This window comes from Cervus canadensis, chromosome 1 (genome assembly GCF_019320065.1).
Source record: "Cervus canadensis isolate Bull #8, Minnesota chromosome 1, ASM1932006v1, whole genome shotgun sequence".
Lineage (NCBI taxonomy): Eukaryota > Metazoa > Chordata > Mammalia > Artiodactyla > Cervidae > Cervus > Cervus canadensis.
This window is the reverse complement of record NC_057386.1, coordinates 52433130-52459215: the sequence shown is the minus strand read 5'-3', so window position 1 is coordinate 52459215 and position 26086 is coordinate 52433130. Positions and strand designations below refer to the sequence as shown.

The window sequence follows — 26086 nt, the reverse complement described above, 5'->3', positions numbered from 1 at the left end:
GCATTCTGGGCAAACATCTCAAGAAACTTAGGAAAACGCATGCCCTTTGATTCAGTAATTTGACTTCTAAAGATTCCAGGGAAATAACCTCATTTATGTTTAAGGTTGTGCATCATGTTGTTTATACTTAGAAAAACTATCTAAATTTTTTAGAGGGGGGAGGATTAAGTGAATTATGTTATGTCCATGTGATGTGATACATCTTTACAAGCCATGTTTTTTTTAAAAAAAAAAAAACTTAAAAAAAAAAAAAAACTTAATGGCCTAAGACAGAATTCATGATACAATTTCTGAGGAAAAGTACCTCCAGACATATATACATTGTTACCCCTAACATGAAAAATAAATATATGAGGACTATAAAACTGAGATTAAATATATCAAAAAGTTAAGAGTAACTATCTCTAGATGACTTTTATGTCCTTCTATATTTTCTAAATTCTCAAGCATAACAGGCTTCCTTGGTGGCTCAGACAGGAAAGAATCTGCCTGCAATGCAGGAGACCTGGGTTTAATTGCTGGGTTGGGAAGATCTAGATTCTAGAATACACACTTGCATGCAGTGCCTCCCATACCAGAAAATTTTATTCTCTCTTCAAAATTGAGAAGTCTTCTTAAAATCAAAACTCCTCCACTGATATGGTGAATTATTCCTTAATTTGGTTTGTGCTTTGTTGCAGATACTAGTTTAATTTGGGCTTCCAGTGGCTAGCGGTATAGAATCCACCTGCAATGCAGGAGACGTGGGTTTAATCCCTGGGTCAGGAAGATCCCCTGGAGAAGGGAATGGCTACCAACTAGAGTATTCTTACCTGGAGAATTCCATGGCCAGAGGAATCTGGCAGGCTACAGACCATGGGGTTGCAAAGTGTCAGACATGACTGAGCGACTAACACTATCACTTTCAAGCCAATATCACCTAAAATACACTTTTAAAAATTTATTCAAGTAGTTTATGAATATATACTGATGTTTAGAAACTCAAATAATACAAAAGAACATAGAGTAAAAAGTGAGTGTTCTTCTCCTTCCTCAGTCCCACTTTTCTTGCCAGAGGAAACCGTGAAATAATTCAGTGGGGTTTCCTTTCAGATTATTTTCAATAACAAAACACTAGTTTAAAGTGTATTGTAGAGCCGTAGGTGGAGGTAACATACTTTGGCTACATAAGCAATCAATTGTAATTTCTCAAGCTTAGGTTGAAAGCAAGTGTTAACAAAGTCTATGATGCAAGTTATTTTACATTTTCCCTTTAACAGATCATGTAGATAATTATAATTTCAGCAGTAATTAGGATTCTTGAATTAATAGCAGTAATTACTTGACAAAACTGAACATCCAACCGGAAAAAAACAACCTTAAAATAGAACTCCAAGAGAGTTGACCTTGGGGTGGAAGAGTTTGTATCCTCTTCTTTTTTTATTTATTTAGTTATAGCCATTGTCTTCTGTTGGCCTGCTCTTGTCTGTACAGTCAGATCTGCCTTATCCGTGAGTGGATTAAATACTTAGCAGATTAATAATAGAAACCTAAAACCTTTGCCAGCACTATTCTCGTTTAGACAAATTTGAACATAAATGTCTCTGCCTGTAATTTAGATGTAAACGTATAGATTAGTTTCATATTAACTACCAATAAGAAATGGACTGTTTTGCTATCTTTGCCTAAGTGTTCACAGATGGTTATAAATCAGGAGGTTTTCGGACTGGACCTTGAGAAACCCTTCAAGTGCTAGGACCAGTGGGGTGTTTAAGCTGCAGGCCTTTAGGCCTAATTACCCTGTTCCAGCCAAAGCCCAAATATATGGTACATAGAACCATTATTCCAGACCAGCTTTGCTTATGTGAATTACATCTACTGATACTTACCACATTATAAATTAAAACTGAGAAACGGTTAAAATATTCACTTTAAAAATAATACTGCTAACAAAATATTTTGTGAAAATAGAGAAAAGTGGCATCGTTTTATATTTTTGGTACATTTCTTTGGTGTAGAAGTCAGCTAGAGGCTTGTATCTCTTTCTACATTCAGCTTGGCACATATCACAAAGCTTCCAGAAAATTCTGCTGGATGCTTTTGATAGATATGAAGGTGAAATAACATCTTAAATTACTATTAAAATGGTTTCAACCTCAGAGCCCCTGAAATGATCTTCCCCAGACCACGCTTTAAGAACTACTGTTAAACAAGTTTATTCAAAGATTATTGCTCTATTTTCACTGTGTAGAAAGCCATTATAAATTTTTATTTGCCAAATTTTTTCATTGGTGATAAGATTACAATTTGTTTTTTTGACAAAAATGATTGGTTTGCAGATTAGTATGATTATAGTTTCCAGTTAATTATTATCTGTTTTTTTCCTTCCCTCAGGTGCGTTTGGTGTCAGAAAACAGTACATGATGAGTGTATGAAAAATAGCTTAAGGAATGAAAAGTGTGATTTTGGAGAATTCAAAAACCTCATCATTCCACCAAGTTATTTAACCTCCATTAATCATATGCGTAAAGACAAAAAAACAGATTATGAAATGGTAATCAGAGTTTATTTTTCTTTACATAATTGATTTCCACAAAGTTATTTAAGTCAGTGTAAAACACTGAGAACTGTATGTGTGCGAAGAATCATTATGGTAAGCCATAATACCCTACCCATTTCCTAAAGATGTGCCATGAACTTTGGCACTTGAGTTCTTTCAGGTCTAAAGAGAAATTGGAATTTGTTATATTTTGGGCTTCCCTCATAGCTCAGTTGGTAAAGAATCTGCCTATAGTGCAGGAGACCCGAGTTCGATTTCCAGGTCGGGAAGATCCCCTGGAGAAGGAAATGGCAACCCATTTCCATGGAGAATCCAGTGGATAGAGGAACCTGGCTGGCTACAGTCCATGGGGTTGCAAGAGTTGGACATAACTTAGCGACTAAACCACCACCCCATATTGTGAAAGTGAAAGTGTTAGTCGCTCAGTGGTGTCCAGCTCTTTGTGACCCCAGGGACTATAGCCCTCCAGGCTCCTCTGTCAGTGGGATTTTCCAGGGAGGAATACTGGAATAGGTAGCTATAAGTCCCAGGAATCTGTATTTGTTTTAAGTTTTCAGATGACTGATGAACAGCCAGGTTTGGGACTCATGATTATTGTCAGTAAAAAGAAAATAGATTTTCCTCACACGTTGTTCTGAAGAATGTTTTCCTTTGGAACCCCATATAGGGTGCCTGGAGATAAGAATTTACGTTGCACATTAGATCCTCCCACAAATAATAGTGAACATTCCCACCAGGGAAATCCAAAATAGACATTTTAAAATTTAAAAACATTATGTTTAATGTTATTGTGATACTTCTTTTAAAAAATGCACAACCCCTTATGTATCTGAATTCAGTCTGACATCATAGGAGATTGAGGATCGCTAAGTAAAACCAGGGAACATCTTCATTAATATTTATACCCACAAGGAGAAGGGGAGAGGAAAGAAGTGGTTAGATTAGAGAAACATGAATTTAATTTGATTTAGGGCTTTGTACAAATCTGGATTCTTGAATATATTTCTGAATACACCATTCAAAAAAATTAAGAAGCTTGAAAATTAGAGTACATCCAGAAAAACACAGTCAGGGTTAAAAGAGCAGAGAAGATCAATGTCCCTTCTATGAAGGGCTGAAATGTGTTGCCTGGGAGGCACGACTAATAAATGATATAATGCTTCAGGTGATTGAACACAACAGTTATATGGAAGAACAAATGAGATTATTCCTTACTTCAGGAATCAAAAGTAGAAAGTTACTGACAGACAGATTTTTTTTTTTTTTGACAGATTTTTAACTCAATTTAAGTCAAAACTTTCTAGTTATTTGATTTAGCAATGGAATTCCTTGTTAAGTGAGTTCCTTCTTACATGAGTAGCCAAGTGTATACTGGATAACTTATCTAGAATAATGTAGAAGAGGTTTAAATTAATATATTAAGCAGAAATTAAATTAGTTCATCTCTTTCCATTCTTAGAATTCTTTGAATTTTATACTGTACTGATTAGGATAGTTGATTTTTCTCTCAGCAGATTTACAGCACTGTTGTTAATAAGAAATGAAAAACTGTCTTTGAGATATTAAGGTCTTTGTAACTCACATTAATTTTTTTAGCTAGCCTCTAAACTTGGAAAGCAATGGACTCCATTAATAATTCTGGCCAACTCTCGTAGTGGAACTAACATGGGAGAAGGATTGCTGGGAGAATTCAGGATCCTCCTAAATCCCGTCCAGGTAACCAAAGAGGAGACCTTTCTTTCTGTAGTAATCTTTTCATTTTTAGTTTTACATTTTCCCTAAATTGTAATGGTTGTTAATGCTTTAAGCCAGTAATCACCTGGTTATAGGGAAGAATAATAATTATGAAAATAGCATCGAGCCATCCGAATTTGTGGATAAAGAGGGATTCTCATGGTGGGGATGTAAATGGTGCAATAACTTTAGCAAATACTTGGACAATTTCTTAAAAATTCAAACTTAAATTTCCCATACCACACAGCACTTCTAGGAATCTACCCAACAGAAACGAAAACATATATCCCACAAATACGTTTATGCAGATGTTCATAGCAGCATTTTTCATGATAGCCCAAAAGTGAAAATACACTATTGCCCATTAGTCAGTGGCTGGATGAAACAAAATGTGACGTACCCATATAAATGGAATATTCAGTGATAAAAAGGAATGCCAGTACACACATACTACAAATTAAATGAACCTCAAAAACAGGCTGAGTGAAAGAAGCACAATGCAGGGGATCAGTATTGTATGATTCCTTTTATACGATGTGTTCAGAAAGGGTAAATCTATAGAACCAGAGAGTAAATCAGTGATTGCCTAAGACTAGGGCTGGAAATTAGGAGTGACTACACATGGACATTGGGAAATCTTATTGGAGCAGCGAAAATGTTCTAAATTGAATAATGCACAGCTCACTAAGCTTCCTAAAAGTCAGTTAATTGTTCACTTTAAATCAGTGAATTTCATTATATGTAAGTTATACCTCAATTTTAAAAGTAAGACTAAAAGGTTCACGCCATTGAGACTGAGATGACATGCTGGCAACTTCTACTTCGAAAAACTAAACAACCCATTGTGCAGCAATCATTCTTTCTAATTTGTAATTTTCCCTTTCAACATTATACAACTTAAGAAAATATAAAAATAATTTTTAAAGGAAAAGAGAAAGGGAAGTTCCCTGGGAGTTCAGTGGTTAGGACTTGGCACTTTCACTGCCATGGCCTGGGGCTCAATCCCCAGGGGATTGGGGACCTAAGATCACACAAGCCTTGCAGCAAGGCCAAAATAAATAAAATTTAAAAATAAAAAGAGAAAATCACCTGAGTACCTCTACACAAATACACAAAGTTGTTTTCATTTGTCTGTGTTCTTTTCATGAATTGTGCATACATTTATATGTTGGCATTTCTTTAAAAGTAATCTAAGTTTGCATTTACCTAAAAGTATATTCTCCCATGTTGCAACCTAGTCCTCATAATTATATATGTGATGACTAAGAAATCATCAAGTGGATGTATCCATTATTTATACAGTCTCCTGCTGATGGAAGTCGAGTTTGTCTCTACGGTTGTATGATTATAAATAATGCTACACTGAATATCTTTATACACAAGGTTTTTCATCTTTTGAAATATTTTCCTAGATCATTTATAGAATTATAGGTATCATGGATCCTTTCAGCTTTATGTCATTTTACTCATATTGCAAAATTGTTTTTCAGAAATGTGTACTAACTTGCACTAGTAATGGATTTTTTAAATCTTATATAGAATAGGAAGCACTAGTTAAAGTGAACTTAGCACAGCCTGGTTTTACGTGAACATAAAGGTGGCAGTATTGTATAGTGGATAGAATATAGGATTCGATTTCTATGTCAGCACTTAATTATCAGAGGAAGCATGGGCAAGTTATTTAACCTTCCTGTGTCTCCATTTCCAGTAGAATGCTGTTTACTCGTGTTTTCAGGGGCAGCATTAGGACTTCCCTTGTAGCTCAGCTGGTAAAGAATCCGCCTGCCATATGGGAGACCTGGGTTCGATCCTTGGGTTGGGGAGATCCCCTGGAGAAGGGAAAGGCTACCCACTCCAGTATTCTGGCCTGGAGAATTCCATAGACTGTATAGTCCATGGGATCGCAAAGAGTCGGACACGACTGAGCAACTTTCACTCACTTCACTCAGGATGAGCCACAGTGACTATAGTCTGGTATACTGCCCAGCATAAAGATAAATGCCATCATTGTTACTTAAGCACATCTAGGTCCTCATCTAGAGGGAAATTATCCTCACAGGTGGGTGACAGTGTTGGGTAAAATAATTTTTTCCTTTTCTTTCACGTTACAGGTTTTTGATGTTACTAAAACTCCCCCCATCAAAGCCCTACAACTTTGTACTCTTCTTCCCTATGACTCAGCTCGAGTTCTTGTCTGTGGAGGGGATGGGACTGTTGGCTGGGTCCTGGATGCCCTTGACGAAATGAAGATTAAGGTATCCATCCTTAAGACCTCCTTGCCTCTCACAGAAACACTTCCAAGAAAGTTACACAGTATTTGTGGTTATATTTTTTATTATACAGGTGAATATTAGAAGACCTTGCCAGCTTTGATTATTGTAATTGAGCAGTTATTATTTGTATCTTTATTGCTTTGGCTTTAAATTTTACCAAATATTATTATCCTCCAAATAGTCTGAAGAGAAAAATCTAAAATAATCTTCTGTATTGTAGGGACAAGAGAAATACATTCCACAAGTTGCAGTCTTGCCTCTGGGAACAGGCAATGATCTATCCAATACCTTGGGGTGGGGTACAGGTTATGCGGGAGAAATCCCAGTTGCACAAGTCTTAAGAAACGTGATGGAAGCAGATGGAATTAAACTAGATAGGTAAGTTATACTTACCCTTAAAAGTGATTTCTTGAGCTTTGGGAATATTACTTGAATTATAAATGAAGACTTGTGTAGTTATAAAGTTAAATGTAGTTTAAATGTAAGAGACTATGTCAGTTGTACTTATGTATGGACACTGGTGTTTTATTTTATTGCTGTATACTGTGTTGTTATGTAAATCATAAGTTAGGTCATACATTAGGCTGAGTACTCCTCTCAAGATTTACATAGTAATTTAAATGTATTTATTTCCCAAAAGCTATTTTAATAGAAGAACCTTATCTACCAGGCATCCAGAGTTGATTGGTAATAATTATAATTAACTGACAATATGTTAGTAATTACTGATTTTTTTAACTTTTGTTTTTTAGATGGAAAGTTCAAGTAACAAATAAAGGATACTACAACTTAAGAAAACCCAAGGTATGTTTTCAGTTTTTTAAGGAACCTCCATACTGTTCTCCATAGTGGCTGTATCAGTTTACATTCCTACCAACAGTGCAAGAGGGTTCCCTTTTCTCCACACCCTCCCCAGCATTTATTGTTTGTAGATTTTATGATGATGGTCATTCTTTCCAGTGGGAGATGATACCTCGTTGTAGTTTTGGTCTGCATTTCTCTAATAATTAGTGATGTTAAGCATCTTTTCATGTGCCTCTTCGCCATCTGTATTGTCTTCCTTGCAGAAAATCATAATTAGAAAAGATACATGCCAGTGTTCATTACAGCACTATTTACATGAAAGCAACCTAAATGTCCAACGACAGATGCATAGATAAAGAAGATGTGGTAAATGTGTACAGTGGAACATTATTTCAGTTCAGTCGCTCAGTCATGTCCAACTCTGTGACCCCATGGACTGCAGTACACCATGTTTCCCTGTCCATCACCAACTCCCAGAGCTTACTCAAACTCATGTCCATTGAGTCAGTGATGCCATCCAACAATCTCATCCTCTCATCCCCTTCTCCTCCTACCTTCAATCTTTACCAGCATCAGGGTCTTTTCCAGTGAGTCAGTTCTTTGCAGCAGGTGGCCAAAGTATTGGAGCTTCAGCTTCAGCATCGGTCCTTCCAATGAATATTCAGGACTGATTTCCTTTAGGATTGACTGATTTGAATCCTTGCAGTCCAAGGGGCTCTCAAGAGTGTTCTCCAACACCATAGTTCAAAAGCATCAATTCTTTGGTGCTCAGCTTTCTTTATGGTCCAACTCTCACATCCATACAGGACTACTGAAAAAACCATAGCTTTGACTATACTGACCTTTGTCGACAAAGTAATATCTCTGCTTTTTAATTTGCTTCTAGGTTGGTCATAGCTTTTCTTCCAAGGAGTAAGCATCTTTGAATTTCATGGCTGCAGTCACCATCTGCAGTGATTTTGTGGAGACCACAAAAATAAAGTCTGTCACTGTTTCCATGTCTCCCCATCTATCTGCCATGACGTGATAGGACCGAATGCCATGATCTTAGTTTTCTGACTGTTGAGTTTTAAGCCAACTTTTTCACTCTCTTCTTTCACCTTCATCAAGAGGCTCTGTAGTTCCTCTTCGCTTTCTGCCATTAGAATGTCGTCATCTGCATATCTGAGATTATTGATGTTTCTCCCTGCAGTCTTGATTCCAGCTTGTGCTTCACAGAGTTCGGCATTTTGCATGATGTACTCTGGGTATAAGTTAAATAAACAGGGTGACAATATACAGCCTTGACATACTCCTTTCCAAATTTTGAACCAGTCTGTTGTTCCATGTCCAGTTCTAACTGTTGCTTCTTGACCTGCATACAGATTTCTCAGGAGGCAGGTAAGATGGTCTGGTATTCCCATCTCATGAAGAATTTTCCACAGTGTGTTGTGATCCACACAGTTAAAGGCTTTAGTATAGTCCGTGAAGCAGAAGTAGATGTTTTTCTGGAATTCTCTTGCTTTTTCTATGATCCAGTGAATTTTGGCAGTTTGATCTCTGCTGCTTCTGCTTTTTCTAAATCCTGCTTGAACATCTGGAAGTTCATGGTTCACATACTGTTGAAGCCTGGCTTGGAGAATTTTAAGCATTACTTTGCTAGTGTGTGATATGAGTGCAATTGTGTGGTAGTTTAAACATTCTTTGGTGTTGTCTTTCTTTGGGATTGAAATGAAAACAAACCTTTACAAGTCCTGTGGTCACTGCTGAGTTTTCCAAATTTGCTGGCATATTGAGTGCAGCACTTTCACAGCATCCATTTTTAGGATTTGAAATAGTTTAGCTGGAATTCCATCACCTCCACTAGCTTTGTTCACAGTGATGCTTCCTAAGGCCCACTTGACTTCACATTCCAGGATGTCTGGCTCTAGGTGAGTGATCACACCATCGTGTTTATCTGGGTCATTAAGATCTTTTTTGTACAGTTCTGTGTATTATTGCCACCTCTTCTTAATATCTTCTGCTTCTGTTAGGTCCACACCTTTTCTGTCCTTTATTGTGCCCATCTTTGCATGAAATGTTCCTTTGGTATCTCTAATTTTCTGAAAAGATCTCTAGTCTTTCTCATTCTATTGTTTTCCTCTATTTCTTTGCATTGATCACTAAGGAAGGCTTTCTTATCTCTCCTTGCTCTTCTTTGGAACTCTGCATTCAAATGGGTATATTTCTCCTTTTCTCCTTTGCCTTCCACTTCTCTTATTTTTTCAGCTATTTGCAAGGCCTCCTCAGAGAAGATAAAAATGCCATTTTACCTTTTTGCATTTCTTCTTCTTGGGATGCTTTTGATCACTGCTTCCTGTACAATGTTACGAACCTCCATCCATAGTTCTTAGGCACTCTTTCTATACTCAGCCATAAAAAGGAATAATATTGGGTCATTTGTAGAGATGTGAATGGCCCTAGAGTCTGTCATACATAGTGAAGTAAGTCGGAGAGAGAAAAACAAATATTGTATATTAATGCATATATGTAGAATCTATAAAAATGGTACTGATGAACCTTGCAAATCCTGATTTGCAAGTCAGGAATAGAGATACAGACATAAAGATATACAGACATGTGCTGTGGGCACAAGGGGAGGAGAGGGTGGGATGATCTGAGAGATTAGCACTGACATATATACACACTACCATGTGTAAAATAGCTAGGCAGTGGGAAACGTCTTTGCAATACAGGGAGCTCAGTTTGGTGCTCTGTGGTGACCTAGATGGGTGGGGTGGGGGAGTGGCAATGGGGAGAGATGTCCTAGAGAGGGGGGGTGTGTGCATACATACAGCTGATTCACTTGGTCGTACAGCAGAAACTAATATAACATTGTAAAGCAGCTAAACCCCAACTTAAAATTAATATATAAAAACAAGAAAGAAAATAATAAAAAGAAAAAATACTAGAGATAATGTGAAAATAGGTAAGAAACCTGCACCATGACAAAAAGGGAATTTTAGAAGGAGGACTACGTACTTCCTCACCATAACTCGGCACCTTCCTCACCATGACTCAGCACTTTCCCTGTTCAGAGACATTTTAGAAGTAGTATTGATCAAGACTTGGCCACTGATTGCTATTAGGGGAAGCGGGGAAAAGAACTTTACTACAAGATTTCTAGTTTTTATGACAGGATGTGTGAAAATTAACCAAAATAAGAAAAATAGGGTTTCAGGTTTGAATAGGAAGAAAATGCGTTAATATTTGGGGCATGTCAACCTTCAGTCTGTGACCCACTGAACAAGAAGTCAGAAGTGCAAGCTATTGCTCAGGGAGAAGACCAAGTGCAGCTCGACTGAGGAACCCAGGCTGGCTTGGAAAGTAAGAAAAACTGAGCAGGGACCAATAGCCTAATGGAGACTGACAAGGCTGAGAACTTGAGAAGTGCTGGAAGGAACAAGCAAGTATAATGAGAACACAGGATGGGGAAGCCTGGGTGTAGAGTAGAGCTGTTTAGATGTAGCATATTAACCAGAAATGCAAAGTGAAATTTTGTCTTAAAGAATCAGCCTTTAAACTGAAGCTTTATCTCCGGAACATCACTGGATAGCATAAAATAGCTTATGCAAAAAGTAAATGACTCAATTTTCATAAAGATCATAAAGACTAAGATTTATACATTTATTAAATGACACAGGCATGGATGGAAGCCTAATGTTGTTTACCCTTTTCCACAGGAATTCACAATGAACAACTATTTTTCTATTGGACCTGATGCTCTCATGGCCCTCAATTTTCACGCTCATCGTGAGAAGGCCCCATCTCTGTTTTCTAGCAGAATTCTTAATAAGGTGTGTTGGATAAAATAACATTTCCTGCTTATCACCTAAGGTACAGTAAAAATCAATAGTTCAATTATACCTAGCACTCTTTCAACTAGATCTTTCAACTAAATCTCAAGATAGAACTAACTTACGGAAACATTTGCCTGCTCCATTTTGTGTAAGACTGTCAAATTAGATCCTTAAATGTATTTTATTAAAGTATTTTATAACCATGACAAAATTTTTTAACTCAGAGTTGCAGTGTTTTAGAGCATACTAAATGGAATATATGATAGCTTATCTTACTTAAATGGCAACTAGAATTGGAAGTAAATTTAGGCAGGATACATTTTTGATGAAGTCATTAGTGGAAAAATAGATTCCATAGGCCTGAAAAAACTAAACGGCAAATGAGGTAAGAAAAGGAGCAGTTTGTTTAACCACAGTTTTAACTGAGATCATCTCTGGTTTCTAGTATAATTGATTCCTTTGGTGGAGCATTTGTCTTGGAATTCTTTTTAAAGACTTTTGGTGATTGAGCAACAGGATGTGACAAATAGATGCTGGTTCTGTTTTACAATTATCTGTTCCTGTCTCTGTTTTACAGATATTTGAAATTTACAAATAGCTCCCTTTTATAGTTACCAACGCAATCGTATTGCTGTTTATACAGTATAGTAATTAGCATCTCAATGCTGCCATCAACCTTTCTATATTCAAAAGTGATTATAAAATGTTTGCTACATTTGCCTGTATTACTTTCATTAAGTAATGTTAAGTACTAGGAAAAGGTGAAATTTTCTTTATAAGGTGTAGCTTTTGGGATAAACTGGGAGAAAATACCATTTAAGCACAAACCACCTAATCCTACATTCCCCTGAAAAAAATGGGCTGAACTCTGTAGTAATAATGGTGCCTTCTCCCATCAGTCTCTAGTCCACTGTGTGGATACACGACTCAGTCGTCACATCAGGGAGCTTTGGTTCAATGTCTTTTTCTAGCTTACAGGGCTTGTTAGATTGCTGTAATATCGTATTTTCTGTCCATTTCTCATAGGCTGTTTACTTATTTTATGGAACCAAAGATTGTTTAGTGCAAGAATGTAAAGATTTGAATAAAAAAGTTGAGGTAAGCTTTTAAACTTTTAGGTGGTCTCTGGACTATGAACTTTTCTTAAACAAAAATGCTGAATTTTCTATTAACATATTTCAGTAACGTATATGGAGTATTTACTGTGTACCAGATACTTCTAAGTGCTTTATACACATTTTCCCACTAAATTTTCACCACAGCCTGTAAGGCAGATACTACTGTATTCCCATCACTCATGAAGCTGTTTGAAATTAAATAACTTGCCCAGGTTCACAGAATGCCCAAGGATACAGGTAACCAGCAGTTGAACCCAGGTTTATGTAACTCTAGAGTCTGTTTGACTCTTACACTGAACAGCGTCTGCTCATGCGCGATGACCAGTGTGAAGCCCTGTGACAGCGGTGCCTGAGTCATGGACTCTGAGGAAGATGGAGCCCAAAGTTTAATTCCTGTTGTGGTTGTGATGCATCTGTTAGGTGCCGTGCAACACGGCCAAACAAAGTAAGGAAAGAGCCAAACAGCAAACAGCTCAGGGAGAGAGTGGAAAGTGAGCCGAGAGGAGGAGCCTGACTGCACGCTCAGCCCGGAAAGCTGCTGCGGCTGGACGGACTCTGAGCTTGCAGCACAGGGGGAGTGGTGAGGCTGGCCGGGAAGGATGTTCCCTTCTGCTCTATTGTATTTCCTTTTTCCTGGACTTGGATTACTTGGGTAGAGTGAGGCGTATAAGGTAGCACATTTTTTTGTCTAGTCGTCTGTTTATACAAAAATCACCTGTGAAACCACCCATTAAATGCCAGGCAGAGTTCTAGGTACTAGACATACAGTGACAAATCTCTCACTGTCACTGAGTTTGCAGTCTGGAGAGAAGAAAGACATTTAAACCACACTAATATGGCATAAGAAATAATGTAAGAAAAATATGCAGTCTTGGAGGAATTAAACACACAGAAGAACTATACAAAAAAGATCTTAATGACCCAGATAACCACAGTGGTGTGATCACTCATCTAGAGCCAAACATCCTGGAATGCGAATTCAAGTGGGCCTTACAATGCATCACTGTGAACAAAATTAGTGGAGGTGATGGAATTCCAATTGAACTTTTTCAAACCCTAAAAGATGATGCTATGAAAGTGCTGCACTCAGTATGCCAGCAAATTTGGAAAACTCAGCAGTGACCATAGGACTGGAAAAGGTCCGTTTTCATTCCAATCCCAAAGAAAGGCAATGCCAAAGAATGTTCAGACTACCGCACAATTGCACTCATCTCACATGCTAGCAAAGTAATGCTTAAAATTCTCCAAGCCAGGCTTCAACAGTATATGAACCATGAACTTCCAGATGTTCAGGCTGGATTTAGAAAAGGCAGAAGAAGCAGAGATCAAATTGCCAACATCCACTGAATCCTAGAAAAAGCAAGAGAGTTCCAGGAAAACATCTACTTCTGCTTTATTGACTATGCGAGAGCCTTTAACTGTGTGGATCACAACAAAACTGTGGAAAATTCTTCAAGAGATGGGAACACCAGACCACCTTACCTGCCTCCTGAGAAATCTGTATGCAGGTCAAGAAGCAACAATTAGAACTGGACAAACAACAGACTGGTTTCAAATCGGGAAAGGAGTACATCAAGGCTGTATATTGTCACCCCGTTTATTTACCTTATATGCAGAATACATCATGCAAAATGCCAAACCGGATGAAGCACAAGCTGGAATCAAGATTCCTGCGAGAAATATCAATAACCTCAGATATGCAGATGACACCCCACTTATGGCAGAAAGTGAAGAAGACCTAAAGAGCCTCTTGATAAAAGTGAAGGAGGAGAGTGAGAAAGTTGGCTTAAAACTCAACATTCAGAAAACTAAGATCATGGCATCCTGTTCCATCACTTAATGGCAAATAGATGGGGAAATAGTGGAAACAGAGACTTTATTTTTGGGGGTTCCAAAATCACTGCAGATGGTGACTGCAGCCATGAAATTCAAAGATGCTTGCTCCTTGGAAGAAAAGCTATGACCAACCTAGACAGCATATTAAAAAGCAGAGACATTCCTTTGCCAACAAAGGTCCATCTAGTCAAAGCTATGGTTTTTCCATGTCATGTATGGATGTTGGACCACAAAGAAAGCTGAGCACTGAAGAATTGATGCTTTTGAACTGTGGTGTTGGAGAAAACTCTTGAAAGTCCCTTGGACAGCAGGGAGATCCAACCAGTCCATCCTAAAGGAAATCAATACTGAATATTCATTGTAAAGACTGATGCTGAAGCTGAAACTCCAATACTTTCGCCACTTGGTGTGAAAAATCGACTCATTGGAAAAGACCCTGATGCTGGGAAAGACTGAGGGCAGGAGGAGAAGGGGACAACAGAGGATGAGATGGTTGGATGGCATCACCGACTCGTTGGACTTGAGTGTGATCAAGCTCTGGATTTGCTGATGAACAGGGAAGCCTGGCGTGGTGCAGTCATGAAGTCGCAAAGAGTCGGACATGACTGAGTGACTGAACTGAAACTGAACTGAACCCACAGACTGGAAACTGTTTAGGGAAAGTGACTGACGAGGAAGTCTTTCTGGAAGATGTTACAAACTGTCATCTGCAAATTAAAACTTAGTTAAATGAAGGAGATAAAAATTATTCTCTGCTAAGAACAACATGGGCAAAGGCCCAGAGGCAGGAGAGAACATAGCATATTTGAGTGTGTGCAGGCCGGAGTGTGGCCTGCAGGAGAGACAGAGGCAAGAGCTAAGGCTGGAGAACTAGGCAGAGGCCAAGGTGACAGAGAAGCCGTTAAGGCACTTGGGTCCATGGTGCACACAGCCCGGCCACTGAAGGACGTAGTGAGATAAGCGTCAGTCCAGCAGCCTCTGGGAGGCGAGTCAGGGGAGAACAGAGCCAGAGAAGCAGCTAGGAGTGTCGGCGAGGGCCGGGGACGTGGAAGTAGCGCTTGATCGGTGTGGAGGTGGAGACAAAGCTCAGAGGTGATCTCCAAGCTTCCAGTGAGGCAGTGCAGGTGAGGACCGCTGCTGCCACCCTTCCTGGGAAAGCAGATGGCAGAGAAGATGCTTAACTCAGCTTTGTGCATGAGAGCTTTAGGAGCCACAGTCAGTGGGAAACGTTTTGTGGGCAGTTGGATATACAGATCTAACCCGGTTCACTTTTCTGCACCAACAAAAAATAGAGCCGTCAGCACAGAGATGGCAATTAGCCAGAGAGAAGTGGCTCAGGTTTCAATCCAGAGTATGTAGAGAAGAGAAGGAAGCCCAGTACATAGCTGTATGAAATGCCTTCAGTGTGAGGTTGGGAGTGGAGCTCTCAGCAGTGGCAGAGGGGTGCCCAGAGAAGTAGTCTGGTTCCCAGAAAGCAAAGGAAGAGAATATTTCAGGGAAAGAGGAAGGGGTTGGCAGTGTGAGATGCTATAAAACAGTAAGTTAGATAAAGCCTGAAAAAAATAATGGGATGTAAGAAAAAGGATATCTTTGATTTTAAAAAATTCACTGTTATGATTCATTTATTACAATAAACATTGAACAAATGAGAAAGGCTAGATTACCTGGGTAGGAAGCAGTCTTCCTACCAGCTCTCACATGTATGTGAAAGTGGACAGGATTCTGAGTGGCTGTGTCTGAAAGTAGTGCGCCCTAAAGTCACTTACTCCTTGTATTTCTTTAAAGCTAGAGCTGGATGGTGAGCGAGTAGAACTGCCGAATTTGGAAGGCATTATCGTCCTGAATATCGGCTACTGGGGTGGCGGCTGCAGACTGTGGGAAGGGATGGGAGACGAGACCTACCCTCTAGCCAGGTATGTACATTTGCAAGTGGTTTTTTATGTCACTGGTTTCTTTAAAGCAGTCTGTTCTTTTAACAGACTTTTAGACTTCTAACATTTTTTAACTTTTTAACATTTTTTAACTTTTAACTTGTAGACTTTTAACATTTTTACCACAGATTTTCTTTTTTGTATACCTCATTAATATCAATAGTTAATAAGTTGATGGTCCACCTATGCTGAAAAGTAATTGTCCTATTGTGGCTGGTTTTATTTTACCACATCACATAATCCGTATTTCCTTTGTCCAATTTTAGGCATGATGACGGTTTATTGGAAGTTGTTGGAGTATATGGGTCTTTCCACTGTGCTCAGATTCAAGTGAAACTGGCGAATCCTTTTCGAATAGGACAAGCACATACAGTGCGAGTAGGTGAAATATTGCTACAATGGACTAATTTGTCCCATTTCTAAGCCATTGAGGTTTAGAAGATAATACACTATAGCTTTCCCTAAACCAACATGTTGTTTATAACCCATGCTATCAGTCCTTCTCTACCAGGGCTGAGTAGGATGGGGAAAGACAGGAAATATGGCCCTCAGTCCAGTTGAAGAAGTGAAGTGTTCAGTGAAAAGGAATCCCTTAAACAATTAAAGAATAAAATATATTTCAGATTAATTTTCTAAGAGTGAAATGCTAAGAAATGTCCCTAAGAAGGGTTAAAGGACTCAAGACGTTATTAAGGAAGATTTTTCTGAGCTTTCTGGGGACTAACTGTTTTCTCATTTTTACCCGTAATTCTAGCTGATCTTGAAGTGCTCGATGATGCCAATGCAGGTAGATGGGGAGCCGTGGGCCCAGGGGCCCTGCACTGTCACCATAACCCACAAGACACACGCACTGATGTTGTATTTCTCTGGAGAACAAACGGATGACGACGTCTCTAGTACTTCAGACCAAGAGGATACAAAGGAAACTGAGTAGATGGAGGAGGATGTGAGGACTTAGTGTAGATCCTCGCAAACAACCAGATACCCATTCATCCAAAATAGAACTCTGTCAACTAGCTTAGTCTTCATCTCATCAATAGTAGAGTGGGTATACATTTATGTAAATAGCATTCCAAAAACAGCCAGACCTCCGGTTGTTTACAAATGCGTGGTCTTTCTGCAGCAAACACTTTGACCATACAGCACTAGCTAAAAGTCACAGAACGTTCCACAAAGGCTCTGTGTCTGAGGGTAGGCTCGCTGACATGTGCGCTCCCTCCCATTCCTTATTCTTGAACCACACAGTGGATTGGACATGTATATCCAGCAAGGTGTGGGTGGAAAATCATTGCCATTTTAATGTTTAATGTGATGACACTGTAACATTTAAAAATGACTTGCTTTTTTGAAAGGAGATGGTTGGTGTCAAACCAGCATGGTTCATGCTGGGCATCCTCCTGCAGCACGCCTCTTAAGACTTCTTGCAGCCCAGCACCAAGTAGACACATAAATATCTATCTCCAGGAAACCCTAAAAGGAGAAATGTAAAAGGAAGGCAACACTCAGATTTTTTGTTTTAAATTTTATTTTAAGGACACTTTCAGTCTCCTATTGTTTGGTTAACTGTTAATGACCGAGTTGAGCTGAAATCTGCCATCTTGTTATACTCCAGTATAGCTGAAAGGGAACCACCTAGGTGAATTATAAAAATCAACATTCAGAGCACTTTGCATTGAAAGTTACAAGTTTCAGGACTTCCCTGGCATTCTAGTGGTTAAGACAACATGCTTCCACTCCAGAGGGTATGGTGCTCAATCCCAGGTCAGGGAACTAAGATCCCACCTGCTGGGTGGCAGTCAAAAACAAAAAAAGTTAGAAGTTTCAAATCGGACTGTTCACCAACTTCTCTTGATTAAAAGACAGTGTCAACAATTCAAACAAAATGTACTAAGGAAAATTTACCAGTCAGGTTAATTGCTCAAAACAAGTTCAATATTGATTGATAACATTTTAAAAATTTGGTGGTCTTGCAGTATTTTGAAATACAAGAGTATATCCAAAGTACTTAACAGAATTTTCCCTTGGGGAAATGGATATAGAATCCTCTGCTAAAATGTTTATATATTTATTTTAAAATGAGAGATATATTTTTTTTACTTATTTATTTTCTTCACTGTGGTATACCTGTGTTTAGTGTTTACAATATGTTACTTTATTTAATACGTTAAATTGATCATAAATTCGGCTACTCGCAGATAGAAATGTAGCCTAAGTAATAATTAAAACCCTAATTTAATTCTTCTGATAGATATATTATCTGGATATTCTCATTCTTCAGAAATATTCCGAGGGTGCACTTCTGCTGCTCCGCAACCTGCTCCTTCAGGTTCCACAGCGAGGCTGCCCCAGAGGGCCTCCAGCCTGGTATTTTTAGGACAGATGGCCTATTTGTGGATTTGGTGGTCTTTTATGCCATTAATCTCTGAAGAATCAGAATGTATCTTCCACCAAACACCATTAGCTCCCCTTAAAGATCTGTTAATGAATTGTGTCGTCTATTATGAGTTGCCAGAAACTTAAATTTCAGTCACCTTCAGGCCCAGGCCATGTTCTGAAGGCATAACTAAGAAATGTATACAGTACTAGTCAGTTACATTAGAATGCTTTTATTTTGCTTAAAGTAATCTCTTCCAGATCTCAATGTGAGCAGCTAAATTCTAGTATTGTTAAGATTTTGTGAGATCTGTTTTCACCTCATTCACACACCATTCACAGTAGTTACCTGTGGTGGTGGTGGGAGAGTCTGCAGATGGGCTGGTCATGTTTTGAGTATAATGAGCTTCATTCTTTAATTCGTGATCAAAATTGTTACTGATATCACATTTTACAAATATACTGTTAGATTCACTTTGCTTTAGGCTATATTTTATCTATAATTCATAGTGCTAATTATAGAATAATCAAAGTAAATAGTTATTAGGGGGTATCAGAATTAAAATAATCAAAATAACTATATAGTTTTTTTTTATTTTTAAAACTGTATTCTAGCTATAATGTTACATTGGATTTAGAACAGAGTCATATAAAACACCCTTATTTACTTAAAAAAAAAATTGGTCTTTCATTTTCATAATCCACTGAAATTTGACCTTCACGAAGTTTATCTGTTAACCTTATTCACTCATTCAGACTTAACTTTTTTAGGAAAGTTACTTCAGAATATCATATCATAAAACCTATTTTAGAAAAATTCTCTAACTTTTTAGGCACATTTACCCAGCATTTCAAATAAATGTATAGGCATGTACCTTGTTTTAAATAAATACAATTTATAAGATTGATGTTTGCAGGTTACATATTAGGGTAGCAATTGTTGACACTACCAGAGTCCACACTTTACAAAAAATGATTTGCCATAGAATTTTTCTGTTCCATTTTAAACTATTCTGATTAAAAAAAAATAGTAACTTCTAAATTCTCAGGAAGAAATATGTGAATTAAAGCTTGTATTCATGTCTGTTTTCAGATTTCTCCTTTTATTGTTCTAATACAGTTCCTAGCTCCTTGCTTAGTAGCTTAAATACTGAATGCCTGGCAGCTCTTAGGGATCCCCTAAGTAGATGATGATAATTTTCAGTTTAATTTTTTTGTTTGTTTGTTTAATGGGAATCAAACTGACTTGTGTTGTAACATACAAGTTGTCTAATGGTAAGATTACATGATCCTAAAGGTGTTTTAAGTTTTCTGCAACTATTAGCTGTGAACCCTTACTGTAGCTAACATTTATAAAATTTTATAGTCAAAATTATTTATTTTTATTTTTTTAGGATGTGTCAAAAACGTGTAGTATTTGCTTTTTGAAATATGTTTGCCTACCTAGAGTTGGAAAATATACTGTGACTCAGAAATTGTAAACAGTCCTTTTTGCTGTAAAAATGAATACTACCAGCATGTCAAAAGAAAAATAGTGTGCATTTGTAATATAAAGTAAAATTGTACTTAATGTATATTATGGAATTTTAAATTTGCACTGACCAAAAAATTTAAAGGTGATATTAATTTACAGATACACGTGGATCCGAATACGTAATTTGTACTTGTTCAGCTGAAAAGGTCAACAGAATGGGTGATAATTTTATGTGGTTTTCCCTCAAGCTGATAATACTGAAACAAGAACCAGCACTTTATATTCATACTTTTTTAAAGAAATTATACCTAATATGGGATAGGAACGTAGGTAGATTTATTTAAAATTTCTAGAAATTTAAAAAGAAAAAAGTGTTGTTACTCTGTCTCAATCTGAATGAAGGTCTATTTTCTCAGCAACAAGACAGAAGAGGTTGTTTTGGTTTTGCCTTTTAAAAGTATATCCCTGCCTTTCTCAGATTTTCCCTTGGAGGCTTGTCTCCTGTTCCTCAGAATACGCTCTGCAGGCTGTCTGTAGTATCAGAATCACCATGGGAGCTGGTTGACAGTGTGGCTGCCTGAGCCCAGGAACCAGCCCTTGACTTCAGGAAGCAGGGTCTCTGGAGATAAGGGACGTCTGCACCCGTGCTTCTTATGCAACTGAAACGTTAAAGTTACTCATCTGTACCTCCTGTGTTCACCTGGGGCTTTTGCCTGATAAGATACCATGCAGAAAATTTGAATTAATTGGATATTCTTAAATTGTTTTTCCTTTAAAGGAACTCTGAAAAATGTGTTCATATCCTATCCAAATTGATAAGCTGTATTACATAAAAGTTGGTAGCCCCAGGTTTTCCTGTGGAGCTGTGTAGGTTTGGGGCTGTGATCTGTGGAGTCTTGGAGGACAGGCAGTGCTTCGGGGCCAGTGGAATGGACCCCTGGAGGGCCCCTGCTTTCTCCCCGTGCTGGGGTGCTGCTTTAGATCAGATTTCAGTAGATAAAGCACTTCCTTTTTTAAAAGAAAAAAAAAATTCCAGTATTCTTTCAAAGAGTTTGGAAGCCATTATAATGATTTTGTCACCTGGTTAATTTTCTACTGATTTTTACATTAAAAAGTATTTTGGATATCTAGTTGCTGCTTGGAATATGGCCACTTGGCTACTTCTCACATTTTGAAGGCATTTTGTTGAATAGTAAAGCACTGACTTAGCCTCTGTTCCTCGGACTTCTAATTTTAGTAAAGTATAGAAATGGTCGTGTATTTAATTCATTTTAGTTTTGTAAATACACACACATTTACCTTCATGGCCCTGACAGTACAGTCAGTGCATGAGGCTCACAGGTTTCAAAAAGGTATATTCTTAGGTTCTGGAGAAAGAATCAAAAATTCACCCTCTAATATGGACGTTCACAAAACTTAATGATTGAGGTTAGTCGTCTACAGAAATGTCTGCAGAAAATGTCACCTAAAGGCTATAAATTTAAGTGTACTGCTGATGGTAGACCTAGGACACTCCCTCAGTCTCTGCAAACATCCCCCAAGCCACTTCACCGCTAAAGGGAAATGTCAAAGCAGAATGCGCTTTAGAAGGTAAACTACAGGAAGTCGCCATCTCGTGGGGCTTTTTGATGACTGACCAAAAACGTGGAAGAGAGCTGGAAAGTTAGGTTGCTTTCCTTGTTGCTCTGCCGCTGTCCAGGCCGAGGGCCTCCCTGATCAGATGAGCAGCCCGGGCTGTCTGAGCAGATTCCTACAGTAAGGAAGGGCGCTTTGTGTATCTGGGTGACGACGGCTCATGAGAACACTTGCTCTTAGTACTCCCGTTCTGGCACTCTTTCTCTCCAATTTGATCAACTTGAATGAGCCCAACATAAATGGGAACCCTGACTTTAACTGTGTTTTGTGCAAGTGTAGAGCAGCCAGATCCCTGGCCCTGATGACTGCGGGTGAACGGCCTGAACTGGCTCTTGTGAACCACAGTGTCAAGGACGAGCAGCTCAAGCAGCCAGCTGGTCCTGCACACTTTCTGCCCCCTTGGCCTCCGTACTGCGTCCCTATCACGAGTCACCCTGTGTTAACTGCTATTGTTGTGTTGGGTCTATAATGTGGTCAATGCTTGACAGAGAAATGTGAATTAAAGCATTTGATGTTGAAGACGTTTGCTTGTTTTTTAATAAAATGTAAAGCATAGCATTTGAAAAGTACGATTCTGTGTTGCTTTTTGATACAACAATGAGAAAACCAGGTCTGAGTTAGTTTCACAGAAGATGGCACTTCTACAGCAGGGCAGAGTTACAGTGTGTGACAAGTCCAGGGTCGGATCCACTTGAATGGAAAAAAAGATACTTACAGACTGACAGGGCAGAGCAGAGCAGTAAAGGAAGTCAAATAAATGAGGTGAAGTCGTCTCATTTTCAGCTGATACAGTGGAAGAAGAGGATTTATTTGCAGTATCTAGGCTGAAAACTCAGCCTCTGCCACTGTTTAACATGAGGCAAGTTACTTGTTCTGCCTGAGCCCCGCTGTGAAAGTGGAAGATATGCCAACACAGAGGTTGCAGATTCAGCTGCTTAGAGGAGAGAGGCAGGTGATGAAGGTGGGGGTGGTGGGACTGTACAGACTAGAGTGCTGACCGCAGGGAAGCAGGCCCAGTGAATGCAGAACTCGTGGGCTTTTTAACCACAATTTTAAAGTAATGGGTTGGCCAGGGACCTGTTGTGTAGCGCACAGAACTCTGCTCAATGTTATGTGGCAGCCTGGGTGGGAGGGAGGCTCGGGGGAGGGGCAGGGAAGGGATACAAGTGTATGTATGGCTGAGTCCTCAGCTATTCACCTGAAGCTATCACAACATGGTTCATCGGCTATATCCCAGTACAAAATAAAAAGTTAAAACAATAATAAAATATGGGTTGGCACCTAATTACTTGTAGTCTCCCACTGACTTATGATTATAATAGGGGGAAAAGTGAAGGTATCATATACCTGGCAGAAATTTGCACTTCCTTCCATTTGAATTTTTTTTTTTTTAATTTTTTTGCCTGCACCCCAACCAGGGATGGACTCTGGGCCCTCTGCACTGGAAATAAAGTCTTAACCACTGGACCACCAGGGAAGTCCCCATTTGAATTTTTATAAAGCTTTATTGTTTAACAACTGTGATCTGGCTTTCACATGACATTTTATGGCAAATAACATTTTTTATTCATTTCATTAGAGGAAGGAGAGTCTACGGTCTAGCTGAAAGCGGTCATCTTTACAAAAATTCCATTTTTACAGTTTTTTTTAAAATAACTTAAAACTCATTGCTCATGTGCCTTTTTTCTTAACAATGCCAATCATAATGCACATTTTCTGGATCAATGATTTTAAACATGAGTTCCGTTATACTTACAGAACTTCATAAGGAAGCCTCTCTGTTAAGAAACTAGCCTCTGACAATTCCACGTTTTCACCTTCTTTTATTAACTTCCAGCTGTATCACCCAGCTTGTAGGATCCCAGTTTCACAACCAGGGATTGAATCCAGGCCATGGCAGTGAAAGCAGCAAGTCCAGACTGAAGTCGTGCACCCCAGATTTGGACTTGAACCCATGTGGCCAGGATTGGGACCCAGCCAAAACCCTGCTCAGGCCATGAACCCACGGTCTTGTCTTTTTTTTCCAGCTGTGTCCAGTCTTAGTTGCAGCATGAGGGCTCTTGGTATCTGGGCTCTCTGGGTGTGCCTCTCAGGCTCAGTAGTCATGGCCCACAGGCTTAGTTGCCCCAACGCATGTGGGATCTCAGTTCCGCAACCAGGGTTCAAACCCACAGGCCCCTGCATTGGATGGCAAATTCTTAACCACTGGACCACCAGGGAAGTCCCCTACAGTCTTTTAATTAGAATCACATACCTGTTGTGATGGAACAATGGACTGGTTCCAAATTGGGAAGAGTACATCAGGGCTGTATATTGTCACCCTGCTTATTTAACTTATATGCAGAGTACATACATCATGTGAAATTCTAAACTGGATGAAGCACAATCTGGAATCAAGATTGTCAGGAGAAATATCAATAACCTCTGATATGCAGATGACACCACCTTTGTGGCAGAAAGCGAAGAGGAACTAAAAAGCCTCTTGATTAAGTGGAAGAGGAGAGTGAAAAAGATGACTTAAAACTCAACATTCAAAAAACAAAGATCATGGCATCCGGTCCCATCACTTCATGTCAAATAGATGCGGAACAATGGAAACAGTGAGAGACTTTATTTTGGGGGGCTCCAAAATCACTGCAGATGGTGACTGTAGCCATAAAATTAAAAGACGCTTGCTCCTTGAAAGAAAAGCTATGACCAATCTAGACAGCATATTAAAAAGCAGGACATTACCAACAAAGGTCTGTCTAGTCAAAGCTATGGTTTTTCCAGTAGTGGTGTATGGATGTGAGACTTGTACCAGAAAGAAAGCTGAGTGCTGAAGAACTGATGCTTTTGAATGGTGATATTGGAGAGGACTCTTGAGAGTCCCTTGGACAGCAAGGATACAGCAGGTTACAGTCCATGGGGTCGCAAAGACTAACACTTTCAGGTTTATTAATATAGGATGCTTGTAAGAGATGCAAGTGGGCAAGTGACAGAGCTCTACCCCAAGGAATAAGTGGGCTTCAATTTTATAATCAAAGGAAATTAGGGGAGGGGAAAAGACCACCTTCTTCGAGGAGACATCAGGCTTTACATCACTAATGCTTCCTTTGAATTGGGCAGAAAAGTGTCTGACCCTATGAGGTCAAACTAGGATTATCATGTTGGTGAGTGTGTACTCAGTTGTGTCCAACTCTTTGAGACCCCCTGGACTGTAGCCCACCAGGCTCCTCTGTCCATGGAATTTCCCAGGCAAGAACACTGAAGTGGGTTGCCACTTCCTACTACAAGGGATCTTCCCAACCCAGAGACTGAACCCATGTCTGTTGCGTCTCCTGCCTTGGCAGGTGGATTCTTTACCACTGTACCGCCTGGGAAGCCCCAGCCATAGTGCTTATTAAATCAGAAGGGTGGTGACATTTTCCTTTCACCTAATGTCCCAGGGCATATCTTGTTCTTTTATTTATGGCTTTATAGTTAAGTGAGCCCACTTTGTTCCATGATGTTCTGATAGCTTTCTTGAGAGATCATTAATGTAGAATGGTCTCCCAAAGCTTCCTGGGTTTCTCTGTCTATAGTCCCCTACTGGGACTTCTACAACTGTCTTTATAACTATCCTATTCTACCCTATCATAACCCCTGGACTGCCAGAGAACTCCTCATGTTTTGACTTCTGAAATTACAGCTTGGGCACTTGAGTATTGTGCCATAGGCTTTTATTTACTCTTATCTCATAATACACAATTTTGTGAGGTAGACATTATGAACTTCATTTTACAGATAACTCAGGGCTGGATGTTAATTCCAGGTCCTCATCCCTGCTGCTTTTTCATCATCAACATCACAACCAACAGTATTAACAAAGTTGAATATAGGGGCTTCCTTTTTGGTTTGGTTATAAAGAACTTGGCCTGCCAATTCAAGAGACACGGGTTCAATCCCCGATCTAGGAAGATCCTACATGCCACAGAACAGCTGAGCCCATACATCACCACTATCGAGCCCAGTAGCCATAACTACCGAGCCCACATGCACCAACTACTAAAGCCTGTGGGCCTTGAGCCTGTGCTCTGCAACAAGAGAAGCCACAGCCGTGAGAAACCTGCACACCACAACCAGAGAGTGCCCCTATTCTCTGCAACTAGAGAAAGCCCTCACACAACATCGAAGACTCAGCACAGCCAAAAATTAATAAATGTAACTATTTTTTTAAAAGTTGAGTATAGGCAGATATGCCATTGTGCTAGGGCTTCCCTTGTGGCTCAACTGGTAAAGAATCTGCCTGCAATGTGGGAAAACTGGGTTTGATCCCTGGGCTGGGAAGATCCCCTGGAGAAGGGAATGGCTACCCACTCCAGTATTCTGGCCTGGAGAATTCCATGAGCTGTATAAGTCCATGGGGTCACAAAGAGTCAGACATGACTGAGCGACTTTCACTTTCACCATTGTGCTGGGCACAGTCCTCAAAGGGACTCCCCCAAACAAAGAAACAAGGAAGGAATTAAGAGATTTTTAAGGGCTGAAAGGGCTACACATTGCCTATAGGTAGAAATTTAATTTGTGGGA

The 26086-nt window shown here is 39.2% G+C and overlaps 1 protein-coding gene across 2 annotated transcripts in view; it reads left to right on the top strand.

Moving 5' to 3' along the window:
• DGKE (diacylglycerol kinase epsilon) overlaps positions 1-22104 on the top strand; it is a 28484-nt gene extending 6380 nt beyond the window's left edge. Inside the window, exons 3-12 of one of the 2 annotated variants that reach the window (XM_043483492.1) lie at positions 2374-2533; positions 4136-4255; positions 6385-6528; positions 6767-6924; positions 7299-7350; positions 11052-11165; positions 12195-12266; positions 15908-16035; positions 16320-16431; positions 16808-22104. In XM_043483492.1, the coding sequence (XP_043339427.1) occupies positions 2374-2533; positions 4136-4255; positions 6385-6528; positions 6767-6924; positions 7299-7350; positions 11052-11165; positions 12195-12266; positions 15908-16035; positions 16320-16431; positions 16808-16987 (1240 nt within the window). In that variant the 3' untranslated portion in view covers positions 16988-22104. The remainder of the gene's footprint in view (positions 1-2373; positions 2534-4135; positions 4256-6384; positions 6529-6766; positions 6925-7298; positions 7351-11051; positions 11166-12194; positions 12267-15907; positions 16036-16319; positions 16432-16807) is intronic. The other variant, XM_043483502.1, reaches the window with a different exon arrangement.
• Positions 22105-26086: the final 3982 nt, after the last annotated feature.